The sequence below is a fragment of the Ipomoea nil genome, unplaced genomic scaffold (assembly GCF_001879475.1).
Source record: "Ipomoea nil cultivar Tokyo-kokei standard unplaced genomic scaffold, Asagao_1.1 scaffold2159, whole genome shotgun sequence".
In the NCBI taxonomy this organism is placed as follows: domain Eukaryota; kingdom Viridiplantae; phylum Streptophyta; class Magnoliopsida; order Solanales; family Convolvulaceae; genus Ipomoea; species Ipomoea nil.
This window is the reverse complement of record NW_017618587.1, coordinates 4,081,985-4,101,917: the sequence shown is the minus strand read 5'-3', so window position 1 is coordinate 4,101,917 and position 19,933 is coordinate 4,081,985. Positions and strand designations below refer to the sequence as shown.

General features: G+C 35.7%; 2 protein-coding genes and 1 long non-coding RNA gene across 4 annotated transcripts; all 3 read left to right on the top strand.

The window, feature by feature from the left end:
- The first annotated feature begins 692 nt into the window (after window positions 1-692).
- LOC109149135 lies at window positions 693-3,741 on the top strand. 2 transcript variants are annotated; one of them, XM_019296786.1, is made up of 4 exons: window positions 693-955; window positions 2,028-2,440; window positions 2,570-2,749; window positions 2,986-3,741. In XM_019296786.1, exons 2-4 carry the CDS (start codon window positions 2,195-2,197, stop codon window positions 3,607-3,609), a joined length of 1,050 nt encoding a protein of 349 aa, XP_019152331.1. In that variant the 5' UTR covers window positions 693-955; window positions 2,028-2,194; the 3' UTR covers window positions 3,610-3,741. The 2 variants fall into 2 exon arrangements, with proteins under 2 accessions (XP_019152331.1, XP_019152330.1); XM_019296785.1 differs by having other exon boundaries at window positions 694-955; window positions 2,157-2,440.
- A 539-nt stretch (window positions 3,742-4,280) lies between these two features.
- Window positions 4,281-7,514, top strand: LOC109149832 (tryptophan synthase beta chain 2). Its single transcript, XM_019297840.1, has 6 exons — window positions 4,281-4,493; window positions 4,857-5,160; window positions 5,246-5,462; window positions 5,918-6,455; window positions 6,561-6,659; window positions 6,907-7,514. The coding sequence occupies exons 1-6, from the start codon at window positions 4,433-4,435 to the stop codon at window positions 7,161-7,163; spliced, it is 1,476 nt and encodes a 491-aa protein (XP_019153385.1). The 5' UTR covers window positions 4,281-4,432; the 3' UTR covers window positions 7,164-7,514.
- Window positions 7,515-16,372: 8,858 nt separating this feature from the next.
- On the top strand, window positions 16,373-18,357 carry LOC109149825. The gene is made up of 2 exons (XR_002049012.1): window positions 16,373-17,135; window positions 17,171-18,357. It is a non-coding gene; the product is annotated as an uncharacterized LOC109149825 (long non-coding RNA).
- The last annotated feature ends 1,576 nt before the right edge of the window (window positions 18,358-19,933 follow it).

The following is a 19,933-nucleotide window of genomic DNA, read 5'->3' as shown; positions in this document are numbered from 1 at the left end:
GTTTGGTAAAATTAGCGTTTTAAATTAGCAGTTAACATGTAAAATGACCTAAAAGTTATACATAATAATAATAATAATAATAATAATAATAATAATTATTATTATTATTATTATTATTATTATACAAAAAGAAATTTATATATTTATATATAAAATAAAAATGTAAGAAAAAAAAACACAAAGTAGAGTTACAGACGTGGGATCATTTTTTGATCCCACATCGGTAACTCAGGAAGAGGAGCTCAAATGAGCTCCTCTATATAAGAGAGCATCACTTCTCTTTTTGAGATTAAAGAGCCAAAATGGCTCCTGTAATTAAGGAGCCTTAATAGCTCTAAATACAGTTACAATTTTTTTTTTATTTATAATAATATAGGGGTGTTTTGGGGAAAGATAAATGCTGCTACTTGTAGCGTGTTGGTATTTGGCGGTTTGGAGCAAATCTGCTGCTCTAAACTGCCATTTGCTAAATACTGTTTTTAGCATTTTGATCAAAGTCAAAACGTTGAAAATGACGAATCCGTCAAGATTTGGCGGGATCCGCGACTAACCAAACAAGCCCTATATATTGATAAAAAACATGTAAATGACACTAATATAACCTTGTGAACCCTTCCGATTCCGAGGCGAGTATTGTTTTATTTAAGGACAAGAAATTGAAGTTGCGTGTACGGCGGTGTGGGGAGGTTAAGACTTGAGAGTGTGACGTCAGCAGTCAAAAAAGTTGTGGATAATCCTCATCTTCGACCACCAGGGCAATCAAAGTTGCCGATAACGTGTCGCTCCCACGTGGCTCCCCAACTGTTAACGTGTCGCTCTCGTGCCATGCCATCTCCAGTTCTCTGACATGTCGTCACCTTCATCTCCGTCGTCTTCTTCTTCACCATCACTCCCTCGCATCTTCATCACTCGCTTTCGCCTCCGCCATCCCTCCCTCCCGCTTCAGCTCACTAATGTAAAATCTCTCTATCTCTCTCTGTCTGTATGTATTTGCTTTTATATATACGTCTGTGTACACTTCTGTTCCCGGAAAATGAAGTTTTACATGTCTGTTTTGCATTGGATTGGTATCTGTTTACCTTAATTTGGTGATTGATTAAGAATTAGGTTTTTCAAATTGATCTCCAGGATCTTTCCTCTTTCACGAGTAGGAGTAATAATTTGTGGATATTCAGATTAAGGTTTTGAATTTGGAGGTCGAACTTGGAATCTTATGGTTCTGGATAGTTGCATAGATATAGATTTAGTGTTACATTGTGGGGATGTTGCCAGTCCTAGGATACACAACCTCATTCAAAACATATAAGAGTTTACACGAGGCAATAGGTTTATCTTAGCAGGTCTCTGCAATTTTTGTCGGGGCAATGACAGAAGAAATTAAAGATGCTTTCACACTGTCTTTAATGGACGCCATGAATATGTGTGTGTGTGTGATTTATATAATTATATCGAGTCATAGAAGACATAAATCTTCGTTTTGGATTGAAACAAGCATACTTTATCTCAGATCTGTTTGATCCAAATCATGGAACTTTCAATGTATCTACAAATTAAACCACCCTATTTGACACCTATATAGGTTTCCACCATTATATGTTAGTATAAGGTATTAAGGAAACATCTGCCATTTGTAGTGGTTAATTGAAGCACAAATAACTCAAAGATGTGGTGTTTACGCTACAATTTGTCTCTCCCGGGCTTGAAACCAATTAGATTTTCAACACAGCTTATGAAAGTAGTAGAATGGGTAGCGATTAATAGTAGGGTGAGATTGTTTTATAACTTAGCTAGACTGGCTGGCTAGCCCTTTACTATGATACAAAGGTAGATTATATTGTTTATCTCTATCCATATCCCACTCCAATAATGACTACCTCCAATACCCGTTGATGTTGCGTTTGAGCAACTTATCACTTATATAGAAGGGAGATATAGCGAGGAATCTATACTATCTCTTGGCCCTCCCGGTTCACATTTCCTAAGTCAGTCGTCTTTGTCTGAAGTTCTTTTCTAAATGTAAATTGCAGCAGCTGGGGTGGGGGTTAAAGTTAAACCCATTATTAAAGATGATGGAGCTTTATGGGCACGAGTTACATTTTTGGTTGAAAATGGCTGTCGAGGTTGAATTAAGATGTTTGTTTTTGACTTGTATGAAGATGTGAAGGTGTGACAGTTGGTGGATGATAACTAGTAGATGGAATGGTTAGTCGAACTGATGAGCACTATTATCTTCGTAGTACTGGTGAAGCCTTTTTCAGTGATCAAGCAATCAGTCTCATTCGGTGTGAGAAGCTTATGCATCGCCCTTCTGACCTGGATGGAGCTTCTGAGAAATGCTATCTGCCTCAATGTTAGCATACTTTGGAAGCTAACAACTTGGATAATAGCAATTCCGTTTCTGCCTATGCGAGTGTTGAATGCTCTACAAAACGAAAAGCTGGTGAGAATTTTTATTTGTTAATTATTTGCTTTCGAGTTTCGACCAAGATTTGTCTGGTATATATTCTGGTGTCATGATGTTGAATTGCCAGATGCTAATGTAAGAGTAATGTAATGTGTATATGTGCAGCTTAAAATGCATCTCGAAGAAATGCAGAGAGAGTTGGAGAATTTGGTCTGGGACAAGAAGGGAGTGGAGAAACAACTACGCGTGGCTATCAAAGAACACAAGTTGATGGGGCTGATGTTGAGGGAACTCGAAGATGAACACAATGAGGCTATCATCAAAATTGAACAACTGGAGGACGAGGTTGGTTTCTGTATATGTTGTCTTTTGAAATGTTTTTAATTTCTCCATTGAACTATATATGCTGCCCCGTGCCAATGACCTTGTGGTCTAGCCACACGAAGTGGCTCTGTCATAGGTTCAAGCCTCAATGGGGCGGTATTGACTCTTTGTGCTTCAGTAGGTTGAGAAAGTAGTTATGAACAGATACTACATTGTAACAGAGTCGGTAGTACTAAAAAAAATGTTTGTTTTAATAGCTTCAGGGTCTAAAGGAGGAAAACCAACAGCTAAAGGAGGCTCGAGGCAAAGCTCGATGGAGCCCCGAACAGGTTGACACCAGCAACCTCCACAACCAAACCACGAATTACACCAAAGAATCCGCAGCAACCTTGTCCCGGAGGCCAAACAGAGCTAAAACCGCCAAAACATACCAAGAAATCTCCCGAGCTAATGCTTGGGAAGACGAGAACAAACCAACCATAGCAGCTAAAGACACCAAACAACCTCTAAAGCCAGCAGATTTGGACACAACTTACTACCTCCAATCCCAAAGAAGAGAAACCGCGCTTTCTAGGAGTGTTTTCAGTGCAGTGTTATCAGTGGTGGTTGGAACCACGGTGTGGAGTGCAGCCGAGCCTTGCGTGCCCCTCGTGGCCGCCCTTTTCACGGTGGTCGCCATTTCGTTGAGGAGCGTGGTCCAGTTCTTCTCCTCCATTAACAACCACCCTGCAAGTGAGGCAGTTGCTCTCCTCAGCTTCAACTGGTTCATTCTCGGCACCTTAACATATCCGACATTGCCAAAGGTTGCCCGTATGTTGTCTCCCCTGGCACACAACTTCTCCGGCACAACAATGAGCTTCCTCTTCGGACTGTTTGCATGATCCATCTTTAATTCCCCCTCTCAAAATGTAATATAATCATAACTTTTTCACTTCCCCAAAAGTTTTGTGAGTTTGATATGATAATGTGCCAATGCAAACTTGTTTCTCTATGGAATTTTTCTTTTTATTATTTATTTTACTACCCTGTTATTATTATTTTTGAGTGACCAGAGAAAATCTTACCGATATTATATGTTCTAACTGTTGTTAATGGACTCGATCTTTAATTATTCTTTTCAAACTTTACCACAACCGAGCTTCATATGCGGGCATAGAACATGTAACTTTGTAAATACAAGTCGTCGGATCAATTTGCTCCATTATTATTTTCAGAAAATGTTGGCACATCAATTTGCTCCATTATTATTTGAAAATGTTGACACATGGTGGGTAGGTGTCACTTTTTGTCGTATTTAATGTTGAAAACGACAATTTTGTAAACTACATTTGACCAAATAAAAACAAAAAAATTAATTTAAAAATATCATCGGACTTTACAAATGTGTTGGCAGTTTCTCTATTTGACTATTCCCATTAAATTCTCAATTTGTTGTGATCAAAGAAATGATTTTTATCTTAGGAATAATTCTAGATTTCTAGATGTACTTCCCTTCTATACTTTTATTTTCTACTGACATGTTATTTGACCATCAGCATCTGCCAATCCAAAGTTGACTGGGGCGGGACGACTAAGAACTAAAATTTATTAACGTTGTTAGATTACAAATGTATAGTTGGTTTCAGTGAAGAAAGGTTTTCCCACTGGATTTTGTATACTGAAACGGTGGCAGACCAAATTCTCTCTCAAGCTGTTTCAGGAAAGATGGCTCAATATTCTCTTCTCCTGCCTGCTGATGTTCGTCCAAAACTTCACCATTTCAAAGGTTTTTTTTTTTTTTTTTTTTTTTTTTTTTTTTTTTTTTTTTTTTTTTGGGTTTTAGGAATTCCTTTTCTAGTATTACTTTCTTGTATGAATGAATGGTATTGTGTTTTTGGTAACCTTTGTGGAGTGTGTATATATAAGAATCTTGAATTGCAGTTGGGTGCTTTACTGTTTTTAGTGCCAATTAATCTTAATTTTCCTGGTTTAGATTCAAAGATTGAATCTTTTCCTCTGCCCAAACAACATTTCTTGCATTGATTTTAGGTTAACTATTTCAACTGCTGTGAATCTGTGATTAGGTCTAGTTTGCCAGAAAAAATTTCAGATTAAAAAAAGTTGAGTTTATGATTATTCTCATCTTCAGGTAATGGTAAATGGGGTAAGCATTTTGAAGTAAAGGCAAAACCCAAACATTTGAAGTTTGCATTTAGCTGTAGAGCACAGGCAATTGAAATCCCTAATCAGTGGTACAATTTGATTGCTGATCTCCCGGTTAAACCCCCTCCTCCTCTCCATCCCAAGACCTTCGAACCCGCGAAACCCGAGGATTTGTCTCCTCTTTTTGCTGATGAGTTGATCAAACAAGAGACTAGCAATGATCCCTTTATTCAGATACCCGAGGAGGTCTTAGACGTTTATAGGCTTTGGCGCCCGACCCCCCTGATCAGGTTTCTTTTGTTTCTTTGCCTATCGTGGGATTTTGTATATTTGTACTGTGTTTGGGAATGGTTGATGATACGTAGTTAAATGTAGAGCGAAGCGGCTGGAGAAACTGCTTGATACACCTGCAAGAATATATTACAAGTATGAAGGCACGAGCCCGGCTGGGTCCCATAAACCAAACAGCGCTGTTCCTCAGGTCTGGTACAATGCACAACAAGGTGTCAAGAATATTGTCACCGAGACTGGTGCTGGGCAATGGGGGAGCGCACTGTCATTTGCGTGCAGCTTATTTGGTCTCAACTGTGAAGTAAGCCATTGCTCTATTGTTGCTTTAACGGCTTTATTTTTCATTCGGTCAAATGGTTTTCTTAGCCTCTCTGAATTGCAAACTCGCAAACAAAATCTTGTAATTGCCTAAAAACTTCAGAAGAATGATATTGGCCCTGTTTGGTAAATGGCTGTTAACTGATAGCTGTTAGAGGGTATGACTAGTTAATAACATTAGCTGATTGTAGAAAAGTGTTTGATAAATTAGCTGTTTGGTATAATTTCTTTTCTCGAAAAGCTAATTGAAAAAGTTGCTTTGAGTAGCTTTTTAGCATTTTGGAGTTACAAAAAGCTGATTGACCATACACTTATATTGATTTTTTAACTAAGACAAACAGCTAATAGTGGTCAAATAAGCCAAAATTGACTGAGAAGATAAATATTTTACCAAACATTGTTAACATTTTTTTGTGTAATACGTGCATTTATGCACAGGTATGGCAAGTGCGTGCTTCGTTTGATCAAAAGCCATATAGGCGATTGATGATGCAAACGTGGGGTGCCAAAGTGCACCCTTCGCCTTCTACTCTGACTGAGGCTGGTAGGACTATCCTCAAAGGGGATCCATCGAGTCCCGGGAGTTTGGGAATAGCTATTTCGGAGGCAGTGGAGGTTGCAGCTGCAAATGCTGATACTAAGTATTGCTTGGGGAGCGTTCTGAATCATGTTCTGTTACACCAGACAGTTATTGGCGAGGAGTGTATAAAGCAAATGGAGGCTTTGGGGGAGACTCCCGATGTGATCATTGGATGTACAGGAGGTGGATCTAATTTTGCTGGACTCGCCTTTCCATTTCTTCGGGAGAAGCTTAAGGGAAAACTCAATCCTGTTTTTAGGGCAGTCGAGCCTTCGGCCTGCCCTTCCTTGACTAAAGGTGTATATGCATATGATTATGGGGATACGGCAGGGATGACTCCTCTGATGAAGATGCATACGCTGGGACACAACTTCGTTCCTGATCCTATTCATGCCGGTGAGGCTTTGTTGGCGTTGTGAAATAGTTATTTGAAGCCTTCTTTTCTACTTTTTATCTCTATAATACCCTTAGCTTGTTGTATAAACCCGACTCGTATTTCAGGAGGACTGCGATACCATGGCATGGCTCCATTGATTTCACACGTATATGAATTGGGTTTCATGGAAGCAATTTCAATTCCTCAGACTGAATGCTTCCAAGGTAACGTTTTCCTTAAGAACATATGCATTTCCAGTGTTTCAATAAACTTGTTGTGCAGAGGCCCGTGAAAGGCCAAGTCCAGCACTAGGTGGCTAGGGGATTGTTGGGCGGAGGCTGAAGGGCCAAGCCTAGCACCCTGACTCTCGAAAATGTGACATTATAAGGAAATAAAGTTGTGCTCGTTATTAACTATAGCTTTTGACGTAGTGATAAACCTTAATGTTTGATATATTGAATGGTGTTATAGGTGCCATAAAATTTGCTCGGTCTGAGGGGCTGATACCAGCACCAGAACCAACTCATGCCATAGCGGCTGCCATAAGGGAAGCACTCAACTGCAGAGAGACTGGGGAATCGAAAGTCATCCTGATGGCGATGTGTGGGCACGGCCATTTTGATCTGTCATCCTACGAGAAGTATCTGCAAGGCGGTATGGTTGATTTGGCATATTCAGACGAGAAAATAAAAGCCTCGCTGGCCGAAATTCCCCAACCAGTGTCTTGATCTGAACCAGAACCAAGCAATCAAGAAGCTAAGGCGAATTACCAGACAATGCAGCTGAAGTGGAGCCACCAACAACATCAACAACCATGTGCTTTTCATACGTACTCTAATAAGGCAATAATGTTTTGTAACGTTTGACTACTGCTGCCTACTGTTTTAATTTCCTTAGCCTCACATGCTTATGTTTGGTCGGTTGGCTGGACAGAACAATAATCTGTCTCAATCCTCATCGGATTAACACATGTTTTGTGTTTAATTGTCTAAATGTGGACAGGGGGCATAGGAATTCTCAATATGATGTGTTCTAGTTCTAGTTTGATCTGTGGTTGTAAGAGTCATACTACATTTATTCTTTCTTTTTACTTGGGTTGATGTGGTATAGGGAGCTATGTGGGTTAGGTTCACATGAACTAGCACGAGTCTAGTCCACATGCTAGGCCCAAACACATCCTTGTGCGCAAATTATGCTGTGCAACCGAATGCACCTTGCAAGGTGCATACGGTTGCAAAACGGCGCCGTTTTGGTTAAAAAAACGTGCGTCCCACTTAAAGAAGAAATCAGGTTCGATTCCCGGCAATAGCATTTTTATATATCCAGAAATTCATAACTATATAACCACAATTTCATAACTATATATCCACAATTTCATAACTATATATCCACAGTGAATGAATGAAGTAAAAATCCACAATGAATGAATGAATGAAGTAAAAATCCACAATGAATGAATGAATGAAGTAAAAATCCACAATGAATGAATGAATGAACTAAATATCCACAATATATGATTGAACTAAATATCCACAATGAATGAACTAAATATCCATAAATTCATAACTATATAACCACAATTTCATAACTATATATCCACAATTTCATAACTATATATCCACAATAATGCTATTGCTGAGAGTCGAACCTGATTTTTTTTTTTTAAAGTGGGACGCGCGTTTTTAATCAAAACGACGTCGTTTTGAACTGTATGCACCATGCGCATGGTACATTCGGTTGCACAGCATAACTATTGCATCCTTGTGTTTCTATGTTTGAGTCGGCACAAAGGTTTCTATATACAAGGTTGTGTTGAGTAACTTCTTAGCTAACTGGTTCAGTAGGTACTAGGTATTATTCGAGGTTTGGATCTTGACAGTAATAGTATTCAATCTTTTTGCAGTTAATTATATTATACAGTGTCTACCGTATATTCACATGGTGGACTATGATTCACAATATAAAAATTGCTTCCATCTAATGTGGGCGGGGCTACCAAGCACAACCAGGAGGTCTTCCAAAGCATTCGGGGCGTTGTCCAAGATGTGAGTCCCCCAATCCAAAACTTGACTGATATTCGCGAGCCAGTCAGTACATTTGTTGCCCTCTCTCCTAATGTGAGAATTTAAATATTTTAACAAATTAACGTGAACTTGCCCTAGCCTTTTTTTTTTTTTTGGTAAAAACCCTGGCTTGTATTTTAAAAATGTGGGTTGGACTATCACAACCAACATTAATGTTAACTCATGTGGGTTTGAACCAGACAGGGGCGGACCTAGCATAGGGACAGTGAGGGCAGCTGCCCCCACTCACCCCACCCCCACCCCATATATAACCTTTGTGTATATATATATATATATATATATATATATATATATTTGTATATATAGTACACAGTTTTAGTATAAGTAAAAGAAAACAGCAAAAGTTAACAAAAAATGAGTTAACCTAGATGGTAAACTATGTGTGTTTGCTTAAGGATTGACGCAGATTTGAATCCTATGTAAGCTATTTTGAATCTTTTGTAATCCTTATGGCTTTAACACACTTTTTATAGCTATTTGAACGTAGTTTTTATGGCTATAATGAGATGTGTAATTTATAATGTGTTTTCTATTAGAATTATTTTATCAAATTAATTATGTTTCATATTTTGTTATAAGTATTTTTATAAAATTTTGATGTGTTTTATTGTTCGCTCATATCTAACAATATCTATAGCTAACTTCTTAAGTGTTTTTTTGTTTTTTTTTGTTTTTTTGTTTTTTTTTTTTTTTAAGTTATCCATTTTGTTTTAATGTTTCGCAGAAGGTCTTGATATTTAACATTTTGTTATAAACTTATAAATATTTTTTTATTATTTGAATTTCGCCCTCACTCAACCATTTTTCTGGATCCGCCACTGGAACCAGACAAGTAAGGTACAACTCACTTGATATATATCACTAATGTGATATGCTCATATTAATATAGAAACAAGACTTATTTACTTTTCTTATTCCAATCAAATAAGGATATATGAAGAAAACTTTACTATTTCCAAATGTGATATTATATATTTATGGAAGAGATTTTTAACTTTTTGGATTTTTTTTAATAAATATTTGAGTGAAGGAGTATTTAAGTTGGAAGGGGTAGAATTGGAGGGTGTGTGGTGTCATCATCAATGCCACGCAGTGTCGACAATCATGGCAACAAATCTTGAAAGGGGAAGTTAGGTTGGATTAGGGGGAGGGAGATCCAACGATTCATTATTCATATCAAATATTAATGCTTTTTAGTATTATGTTTTGTTGTTGCATTGATGTTGTTGTTACAGAGACAATTTGGCGGATTAAATCATTCTTAAATTGTAAAAACTCAAAATAGATTGAGGAAAATTTTGGACAATTTTCAAATTTTGTCTTATTAAATTAGGTGTGGGTTATATTTGATAAAAAAAAAATTAAATTAAACACAATATATAATCTAAAATAGTTTTTAATGGATGGGTAATACAACTGCAAAATAGACATATTATTAGTTCGTGGGTACGACATGCGCCGAATATGAAAGTATGGAGATACTATATGCTATACACCAGAAAGAAAAAATTGGATTACAAGTAAGTTAGTTTAGAGATGTTAATTTCTTCTAGTCCTACAAGGATCCTCAATCCTCATTTCAACATAGACATGGATATTAGATATGCATGCATGTATCAAATTGGAGAACGTGAATGGGGATGGGGAAGTATATCCATTAATCGTCACGAACTGGAGACGGGAGACATGAATACATACCCCTCCTTGCACCATCTTGTCCTAGTCCTCATCAATGTTCGTGCACACATATAATTTTGATAATGTCAAGAATTGAAGACTTAATATTAGACTAAATTTGAATTTGGTAGTTTGAATTAAGAATTTAATATTTGAATATTTTTATTTAAATATTAAAATTTGTAATAAATTACTAGTTTGATTATGAGATTGACTATGGGTAGGTCGAGATTCCAAAAATTTCTAAACATGCACCGCGGAGGCGGGATGGCAAATTTTTTTATATTCCTTGATAAGGACGGGTAGTTAGGGAAGGAGAGTGGGATAGGGTTGCAAGTAAGGATGGGAACAAACAAAGATGAGTATTCTTCCTGCTCTCACCTTGCCTTAACAATGAACTCTATTAACATTAGTCAACTAGACTCTCTCTCTTTATATATAGACACACGCAATATATAAAAACCTAAATTAAACAACTCTTACTATGTTACTAAGAAGTAGTGAACCAATCCCTTCGAGAAATCATAAAAACATGCATGCAGCTTATGAGGGGAAGAATTATGTAACCGATGTTATATAATCAACACACTTATTAATTTCTCTCAAAATATATGTATAACGACTCAAATTCTATCCATACACAACGTAGCATATATGGCAGCGAGAATATTAAAGTAAGGAGTTTTCTCATTAGTACCTTCTCGTATTTTAATTTCTGAATGATAACAAGGGAGTCTGTTTCAAATTTCATTGCTCTAAAACAATGTTCATTCTAACACAAGAGAAGTCCATGAAAGATTGTCCAAAACTATGTACAAAGTTAGTAGCTACCTCTACACCATATTGGTCGAAACCCGCACACCCATCACGCTTTGGTATATTGAATAATTTTCAAGTAGGATAAACTTGTATAATAAGGAGCAATAGGGGGGGGGGGTGGTGGTGGTGTGTTATTGCTATTTTTTTAAATAATATTTTTGTTTTTGTGATTCATTTAGAATAAATTATAGTTTGCTTTAGATGAGGTAATGTTCACTTTATAGTATCGTGTTGATCGAACTAGTCAGATTATTTAACATATACACAAAAGCTTAGTGCTCTAAGCAACAAAGAAAGGTACTTTTAAGTTGGTATAAATTAATTAATCAACTTGATAGATTTGGATGCAAGCTATTGATAAAGATGGAACTGATTTTTCCCTTTTTTTTATTTGCTACGTGTATCCACCAATTAAGGAAGTAATTCGTACTTTAATTTATACTCTTTTCTCATTTTTTTCCCCACAACTACTTTAAAATATAGATATGAATTAATTCGTAATAAATAAAACTTATGAATAAGAGCTCGACTAATATAAAAAAAAATCATGAAACTTATTATAATATATAGTGTTGTGTTAAGTTTGCCTTGTGATCTTAGATTACAAGGAAGTATATAATTGCCTATAACTGACTCATTCAAACCAACAATGTTAATAGATAGTTATATATCATGAAAGAAATTTTAAATATTGTGATTACCAAGTCAATCAGATCAACTTGGGTGGGGTTACCCATCCCTTTTTGTTTTTATTTTTGTTTTTTTTTTTTCCTCATAAAAGCAAAACCAACCAATAAATCCCATTAGCTTTGGACAATTTTAGTAAATGGATTACTAATACAATTGTAAAGTTGGAGGTTTGCTCAGGACTAGACTTTTTCTTAGTAGGAGTGAAATTTTGTAGGCACAATTCATGTTGAATTTAGACTAGTTTCTAAGTAATGATGATAGTCACGATATTGATGTTGTATGTTGAGATAAGAGCACTCCCACTAATAATTTTTGGTCGAGTTTTTGAAAAAACAAGGATGATGTTATAGAAAAATAAAAATCTTTTTGCAAGGAGTTGAATTTTATCAGAAAAATGAATCTCAAATGGAGGAGGGAGGGCGCATCCAGTTCATATTGCGGGAGCGTAATGGCTTTTGTTTTTGTTTTTGTTTTTGTTTTATACTATAATTTTTTTTTTTTTTAATGGTTGCTAAACGAGATTGGTATTATGTCGTTGTCATAATCGGCCAATCCAGTCGGCTGGCAGCTGGCTGATGAAGAATGGCATTACATTTAATGCATGGAATAGGACGTGGCCTACGTATCTCATTTCTTCAAGTAACGTTTTTGTTTCATTTTTTTTTTTTTGAGAATGTTTTTGTTTCAATTTTTAATGTTTGTTTTTGTGAATCAAATTTTATAAAATAATTTTAGCGTTAGAATTGCATTTATTTTGGGGCTTTTTTTATTTTAAGAAAATCTCATGTCCATTTTTTGTTTTGTTTTTTTTGTTTGTTTGTTTGTTTGTTTGTTTGTTTTTTTTTTTGTTTTGTTTTGTTTTTTACATGGAATTTAATTGTTCAAAACAATAACGTACCTACATAAAAGGAATGGCAATGGTCGATATAAAAATATATATATATTTAAATTATATCTTATGATTTAATGTATAGTCCTTTCAACATATTACACACACACACACACACACACACACACACACACACACACACATATATATATATATATATATATATATATATATATATATATATATATAATATTAGATGAACTGGGTTCATTATCGATGCATTTTGTATTCTTTTAAAATTCATTTTTGCTTTATTCACTTGATGAATAAATAAGAAAACAAACTAATTAAAATGAACATGAATGTTGTTCATTATTTGTAAGCACTACATGTTATACTCATATTGACTTTGTAAATTTGTATATATCAATTCAATGTATTGAAGCACGAGCTTAATGGGCTCCACTAGTGATAATGGGTTGTTACAAAAATTTTGACTCTAAATTCAAATTTTGAAAATTTTTATTCTTTTATATATAGGGAACAAAAAAAAAAAAAAAAAAAAAAGAGCAACATTTTTTTAAAAGTAGGAAAAAAGAAGAAAATAAATTTTAAAAAAATGTGTCTATATATAGGAACAGTTCAAATGAGAATTACTTCTTCCCGTCAAAAATGAGAATTGATTTCAGCCTTCTACTAAAGTTCATACCAAACCATATAACTTGACCAGGGCTATTTCTATGATATTTTATGTTTGAATATACTATAGATAGAGTTAGTTGAATGATTAAACGCAATCCAAGTATCCAACAAATGGAGTAATGTTTTAGGAAGAATGATGAATTTGGAGCCTATAAGATAAATAAAATAGTGAAAGTTTGGATGACTAAAAATGACATATATACACTAGAAACCAAGGGCCAAATCAAACGTAGCAATTAACATTTAGTAAAGTAGCAGTCCATTTGTTACCACCATTTAATAAACAAAAAACAATACAAAGTTCAAAATGACGTTCGCCAGCTTTCCGACAAACTTCTTCTAGTTGGAGATTAGAATATATGCAAACATATATATATGTATATGCGTTACAAGACGATGATCTATCATTCCACTTACCCTTTCCTCGGCTCCCACAACAGTAAAAATACATTTGTTTCCATTCCCTGTCGGCTTTTATATTATATTCACCATGTATCAGAGTGCACAAATTATTCTACCACAGAAATAAGAATTTCGGATGTAAAAACAAGATTGATTGTAGTACAATTATATACAAGTCTGATCTGATCTGAGCTGGCATGTGTATAGTATATAGTAATATATAGGCCAACGAGCTTCTTCTTTCTTCTTGCAAAACTGACTCATCACTGTGTTTCCAGGGTGGCACCTTATATGTTGACTAGTCCCGGCCCTAAGATGTGGATGAAATGACACTAGTCTTTTTTGTCTTAATGAGAGATTTCAAGTTTAAATCCTGATAATGCAGCTGTTCGGTATGAACATGATTAGCTTTGCCGTGCGGGATCGTTTTAGTGTATCCTAATTGAGGAAATATGTGGTCAATTTTTTGTTTATTTTTAAAATTTATATATATATATATATATATATATATATATATATATATATTTATTTATTTATTGGGCACTTGTCTTACTGATTTGGACTGTAGTGTTAGCATCACAAAGTACAGTCGCACTTTGGTTTGTGTTTGGCCATTCTAAGCTTTCACCAAACTTTCAAAATTTTAAAGTTGTGTTTTCTGTATAATTAAATGGAGGAGTTAATACCATCTAGAATCCTCCGAGTATAGTGATTTTGTCATTTTTAGTCATAAATTTTCAAATTACCACCCATGGTCCTTCAACTTTTAAAATTTAACTAGCCGCGGCCTACTTGGAAGGACCATAAGTGGTTAAAATTTGATAGTTTAAAGACCATGGGTGGTTGTTCACTTAGACCATGGATGGTAACAATTTAAAAGTTGAAGGACCATGAATGGTAATTTGAAAATTTAAAATTAAACGTGACAAAATTATAATACTCGGAAGACTCTAGATGGTATTAACTTTTAATTGGAGTATGAGAAAATGATTTGAAAACCTGTAGATGCCGACTGAATCCCAAATGGACTCTCTATAATTATTACAGTGTAAGGAAAAGGCCAACTACCCAACTATTCTTGGTGGGAGTGAAATCCGGCCTCGACTTCAAATATGATGGAGTTATTGACATTATGACTAAAATACATAATTTTATTTTTAAGAATTTAGTGAATTGAAACTTTATATACTTTTTAACCGTTTTTAAAATTTTTCTATCAAGTTAGAATGATAATATATACACATTATTATAATGTAAAGGGATAAGGGTCAAATACACCATTCAACTATATACCAAAGTGCAATTAACCCCTTCAACTATACAAACCTTCAATTAAACCCTTAAACTTGTTTAAAATATGCAATTACCATTTTTAACAAGTTACCAAAAAATAACAAGTTAACTTTGCTTGCTTGGCATTTACATGGCATTTCATTTAGCATTTTTTTAATTAAAAAACATAAAATAAAAGTAATTAAAAAAAAAAAAACTTAAAAGTCACGGGATTCGTCGATGTCGCCGGATTCGTCTGTTCTTAGTTGCCGGCGGCGGATAAATTCGTCCGTTCCGTTCGACTGCTCCGTTCTTCCGTCCGACTTCTCCGTTCAAACAGATTCATCCGTTTGTAATTGTCGGCTCCGGATTCGTCTGTTCAATGGACTATTACGTCCGTCCGTTCATTTAAACAGAGAAGCTCGCTGGCTTCTCTTTTCCGATCATGGAGAAGCCAACAAGCTTCTCCGTCCAAATCTGGATGGAGAAGCTCACTGGCTTCTCCATGTACGGAGAAGAGAAGCCATGACTTTTCCGTTTGAGAAGCCAGCAAGCTTCTCCATCCAAATCTGGACGGAGAAGCTTGCTGGCTTCTCATAGTCCATGGCGGCTGGCTGCCAGCCTGCCATGACCTTTTTTTTTTAAATTAATTTTTTTATAATATAATTAATTTACTTTAAAATATATAACCTTAGAATATTAATTGACATGACATCTTACGTGGAACTTACGTGGCAAGTGACTTGAAGGCAACATACTATTATAAGTCAAATATATTAATTGCATAATTTTAACAAGTTTAAGGGTTTAATTGAAGGTTTTTTTAGTTAAGGGGCTAATTACACTTTGGTATATAGTTGGAGGGCCTATTTGACCCTTATCACTAATGTGAATAATGTTACATGTATTAAATCTTAATTTTATTTGTGACTTTAATTATATAATAATAATAATAATAATAATAATAATAATAATAAGTTCAACTCAATTTTTTAATTATATTATATAATATTTGATGTTATAATTTATACAATTGTATATAAATTTAAGTATTTTTAAAATATTATAACAAATTCATTTCGTGCAACGTACGTGCGCAAATACTAGTAATTATATAATAATAATAATAATAATAATAATAATAATTAATCAAGTGTTAAGTAATATAAAGTGGGAGAAGACGTTACTGCCACAGGTGAGGTGCACGTGTACACGTGAAATGGCTGTAGCTTTCCAGTGTTGAATGGCAATCTCTGTAAATATTCCCGAAATCCAAGGGCATATTGTAATCCACAGCCTAAAAATCGCCTCAATCTCAAGTTTTTCAACTTTCAACGCCCATCTTCATCTTCGTCATCTGGTAACGTCGCTGCCCCGTCGGTCCAGCCGTCCACGCGTCGCAATCGCATTAGCCTGTCCTCCCTATAAATACCCTCCTCTGTTACCCACTCCTCCTACCCTCTCTCCTCTCCCTACCTAGCCCCTATACATAGCCTTCTCTCTCTCTCTCCCCTTTCTCTCTCTAGACTTCCAGATCTGTGAAGGCGAATACGTTGTCGTGTGTTTGCGGCGGTCTCTAATTCGCTTGGTGCAGGTCGGGAACTATCGCCGCGCCGGCGGCTGAGCGAGCACGGTTGCGTCGTCGTCTCCGGCGAATTTAGCTCCCGCCTTGCATCAACTGAATCGGAGCCCGCGGTGAATTGTTTGTTGTCTCTCGAATCCTGTACGCGCGAGTCAACTACGTATTGGACTCGTCTTATCTCTTAGGTTTGGATTTGCTGAATTTATAACCGTTCTGTTTGTTTATTTATTTATTTACAGTATTTATTTGTAGAAATGAGCATGGTTTTCTCTGGATCTAAATGGCTGGTAAGCTCCGCGTTTAGTCGCTTCTCTAGATCTTGCATTTATGTATAGTCAATTTGCTTCACTGGAGATTACAGCTGGAATTGTTATACTGTAAGTAATTTTAAAACAGGGACTTGTTTGTTTGCTCATTTTAATTCACATAAATGTAAGAAAACGGGATTCAGCTTAGCGTTGTTTATAGTTATCAAGCATTTTTGCTAATATTGTGTCGGGATTTTTCTTTTGTATTCATAAATATAAGATATGTTCTCTTCCTTACTCGGCGAATGTGATAGCAGAGCCATAAAGTTGGTGAAACACATACAGGTGAACAGCTTCTTTTTTCTCATGGATTAGACATTAGTTAATTAAAATTAGTGGAAACATAAAAGATACAGAGTCTAATAAGAAGCTTTCTTTGTTGAATGATTTTCTGCATATATGCCCCCAATCCCAAGTCTAACTGCTGCTCCAGTTGAATCTGAGTTGGAGTTGGATTACAGTATTTGGAGAATGAAAAAAAGATTTGATCTTGTTGCATGTTTCCGGGTTTCCTTTAAAAAAAAATAAAATAAAATTAATGAGCATATAGAATAAATCCCATAAGAATAAAAGTTATCCAGTAAAGGCTTAATCATATCAGAAAGAGAGAACTTTCCTGATTTGTGTCCTACTTTGGTGCCTTCCGTGTTTCTATTGGTCCTTTCATGACACCTGGGCCTTATCTGTATGGTCACAGAGTGCTTTAGTTGAATACTTGAATGTAGATGCTGAGAGAGGGTGCATTACTGACAGGGACATCATATTTATAAGACATTTTCCAGTTGGATGTACCCTGAGAGCTGTGTGTTGAGGTTTTATGATGTTTTTAGATGAAAGGTTTTAGTTTTTAGTGTCTTTTGATAAGCAAGCAATCTCTGCAAGTCAGCCTGTGAAAGAGAATGCATGATTGTTAACTATTGGTAGAAAGTGATTCATTTTCAGACCTGCTGATACTGTTTGCAACATTGCACTGTTCTGGGCCATGATAATATTGGTTTCATAGCTAGTTTTAGATTTTGGAATGAATTTGTTTCCTTATATGAAGTCTCAAGTTTTTGTAGCACAATCAACAAGATGCAGGGCTTGCTATCAGATTGTATTCCACGAGTCTTCGACTCTTCCCCTTTACATCTTATACCATCAGCTTGAGCTTCCATTTCAATCTCTGTTCAAGCTCACAAACAACAAAAGAGTAATCATCTGTGTGCTGTCTCCATTATTTTCTCTGATTGTCTCAGTAGATGCAGGTGGGTTTTCTAGTATCACTGGGGTTCGATCTGTGACATTCTCTCAAGAAAAGTCAGGTTCCAACCGAGCAGAAGGTGCAATCTAGTTGATAAGAAGCTTATTATTCTCTGACATGATCAAGTTCTGCATTTTGGAATCTTGTCAAAAGCCTTGCTTTCATGGCAGCCCTGTAATTGACATATCCATATTCTGTACAGATCTTAGTTCTTACGTTATGCAACTTGTACAGGATTCAACATTGTGTGACTAATCTTATTAGACTCAATGATTACTTCATTAATATAATATAATGCAGTTGCTTACAACTTTTACAATTCCCTCACAGATATTTTCTTTCTTTCTGTTTCTGGCATTTGTTTTGATAAGCCTTGTGGGCTGGCTGCTGCTTCTTTTATTACTGATTGGCTTCTGATCTCAATTGATTTGCTTATGTGGACTAAATTATTGAATATATAGTGATTTCACCATTTATATCATACATATAGTATACATAAAAAAGAAAAAACAAACCAGTTAAGTCATTGTAAAATACGTAACACTCTATCAAATCAATCATGAGTAACAATTAAATTAAATGTCATGTATAATCATCAAACCAACACATGATTTAAGGTACTTTTTTCAAGTGTGGTGTCAGTAGCACAACATGGGCATGTATAGGGAGATCGGACTGCATGGCAACTAGCAAGCTACTAGACTAGTACCTCCATACCCATGCTAGGGGGAATTATTAGCCCATTATACAGTACAGAGCATAGGGACAGAAAAAGGAGGGGGGGGGGGGGGGGGGGGGGGGGGTGTGTGGCATTCATCGTATGCAACTTTTTCCTTGTGCGCACATACATATGCCATTTGTTTCAATTCGTAGCAAAAGCAACGGGGAAAAATGCCAAATCGGAAAATGAAGATGGCGACACAACAGACCGCACTATTATGGCATTGCCTGCCTTCTTAACAATCCAAAAAATATAACTAGTTTGGTTGGTATGAGTGGCGATGAGATGTCAAATTTCCCCCTAATTAAAAAATTAATCTGACAAACACTTTACCCCTTAATTAGATTGGTCTGGTGCACGAAAGAGAATTAATTTAAATATAATACGAGTTTAAAGGTGTCTTATACAGTTAAAGTCTGTATAGAACACTTTATAGTCTAAAAAAAAATAATTCCAAAAAATATATATAATTTCCAACGCCCATAACTTAGCGTGAGTGGCAGCCAGCAATGATGGGTACGACCCTCGATCTGTTCCATATCCCGACAGGACCGACCGACAGCCAGACATTTCCCCCTTTCCTCCGGCGCCCATTTTGCTTGTGGTGGGAAAACACTGTTACAACCTAGGCACGCAGTCAATATCCAACTGTTTCTGTGATTTTTTTTTTTTCTTTTTTCTTTGCAAGTTTCTATGGTAACATCTTCTTCTTAGTTCTTAAGGATCCGAGTTCGAGAACTTGCGGTGGCCGCATGGGGATTTGAAGGAACTATAATGTGCAGCAACTATGATGGTGGAATAGGTGGCAACTCCTTTTCTCTCCTTGCTTCACTTCCATTTAAATTATCCTTTAATTTGTAGTTAATCCAGCCGGCATGGTGGTAATTTATTAATTACTACATTACTGATAGATATGGAATAATTATATTTTTCCTTTATAAAAATTGCCACAATAAAGTTAGTAGATAGCTCATAAAAGAAATTGTATTCTAGATACCACATAATTAATTGCTATTGAATTGTTCAAATATTACAAGAACAGTATAGTATTAGAACATGACAAAGAATGTCATAAACTATATAATAACTTAACTATTTATACTAGCTCCTTAACAACCTCTATACAAATAGGGCACCTCTATGAGACTTGGTTGTTCAAGTGGGTCAAC

Bases quoted from the DNA above. Each gene is read 5' to 3' on its own strand.
- LOC109149832 (XM_019297840.1), top strand. From the start codon at position 4,433: ATGGCTCAATATTCTCTTCTCCTGCCTGCTGATGTTCGTCCAAAACTT. The intron at 5,161-5,245 runs GTTTCTTTTGTT...AGTTAAATGTAG, and splicing joins CGCCCGACCCCCCTGATCAG to AGCGAAGCGGCTGGAGAAAC. The intron at 5,463-5,917 runs GTAAGCCATTGC...ATTTATGCACAG, and splicing joins TATTTGGTCTCAACTGTGAA to GTATGGCAAGTGCGTGCTTC.
- LOC109149135 (XM_019296786.1), top strand. From the start codon at position 2,195: ATGGAATGGTTAGTCGAACTGATGAGCACTATTATCTTCGTAGTACTG. The intron at 2,441-2,569 runs GTGAGAATTTTT...GTATATGTGCAG, and splicing joins CTCTACAAAACGAAAAGCTG to CTTAAAATGCATCTCGAAGA. The intron at 2,750-2,985 runs GTTGGTTTCTGT...TTGTTTTAATAG, and splicing joins TTGAACAACTGGAGGACGAG to CTTCAGGGTCTAAAGGAGGA.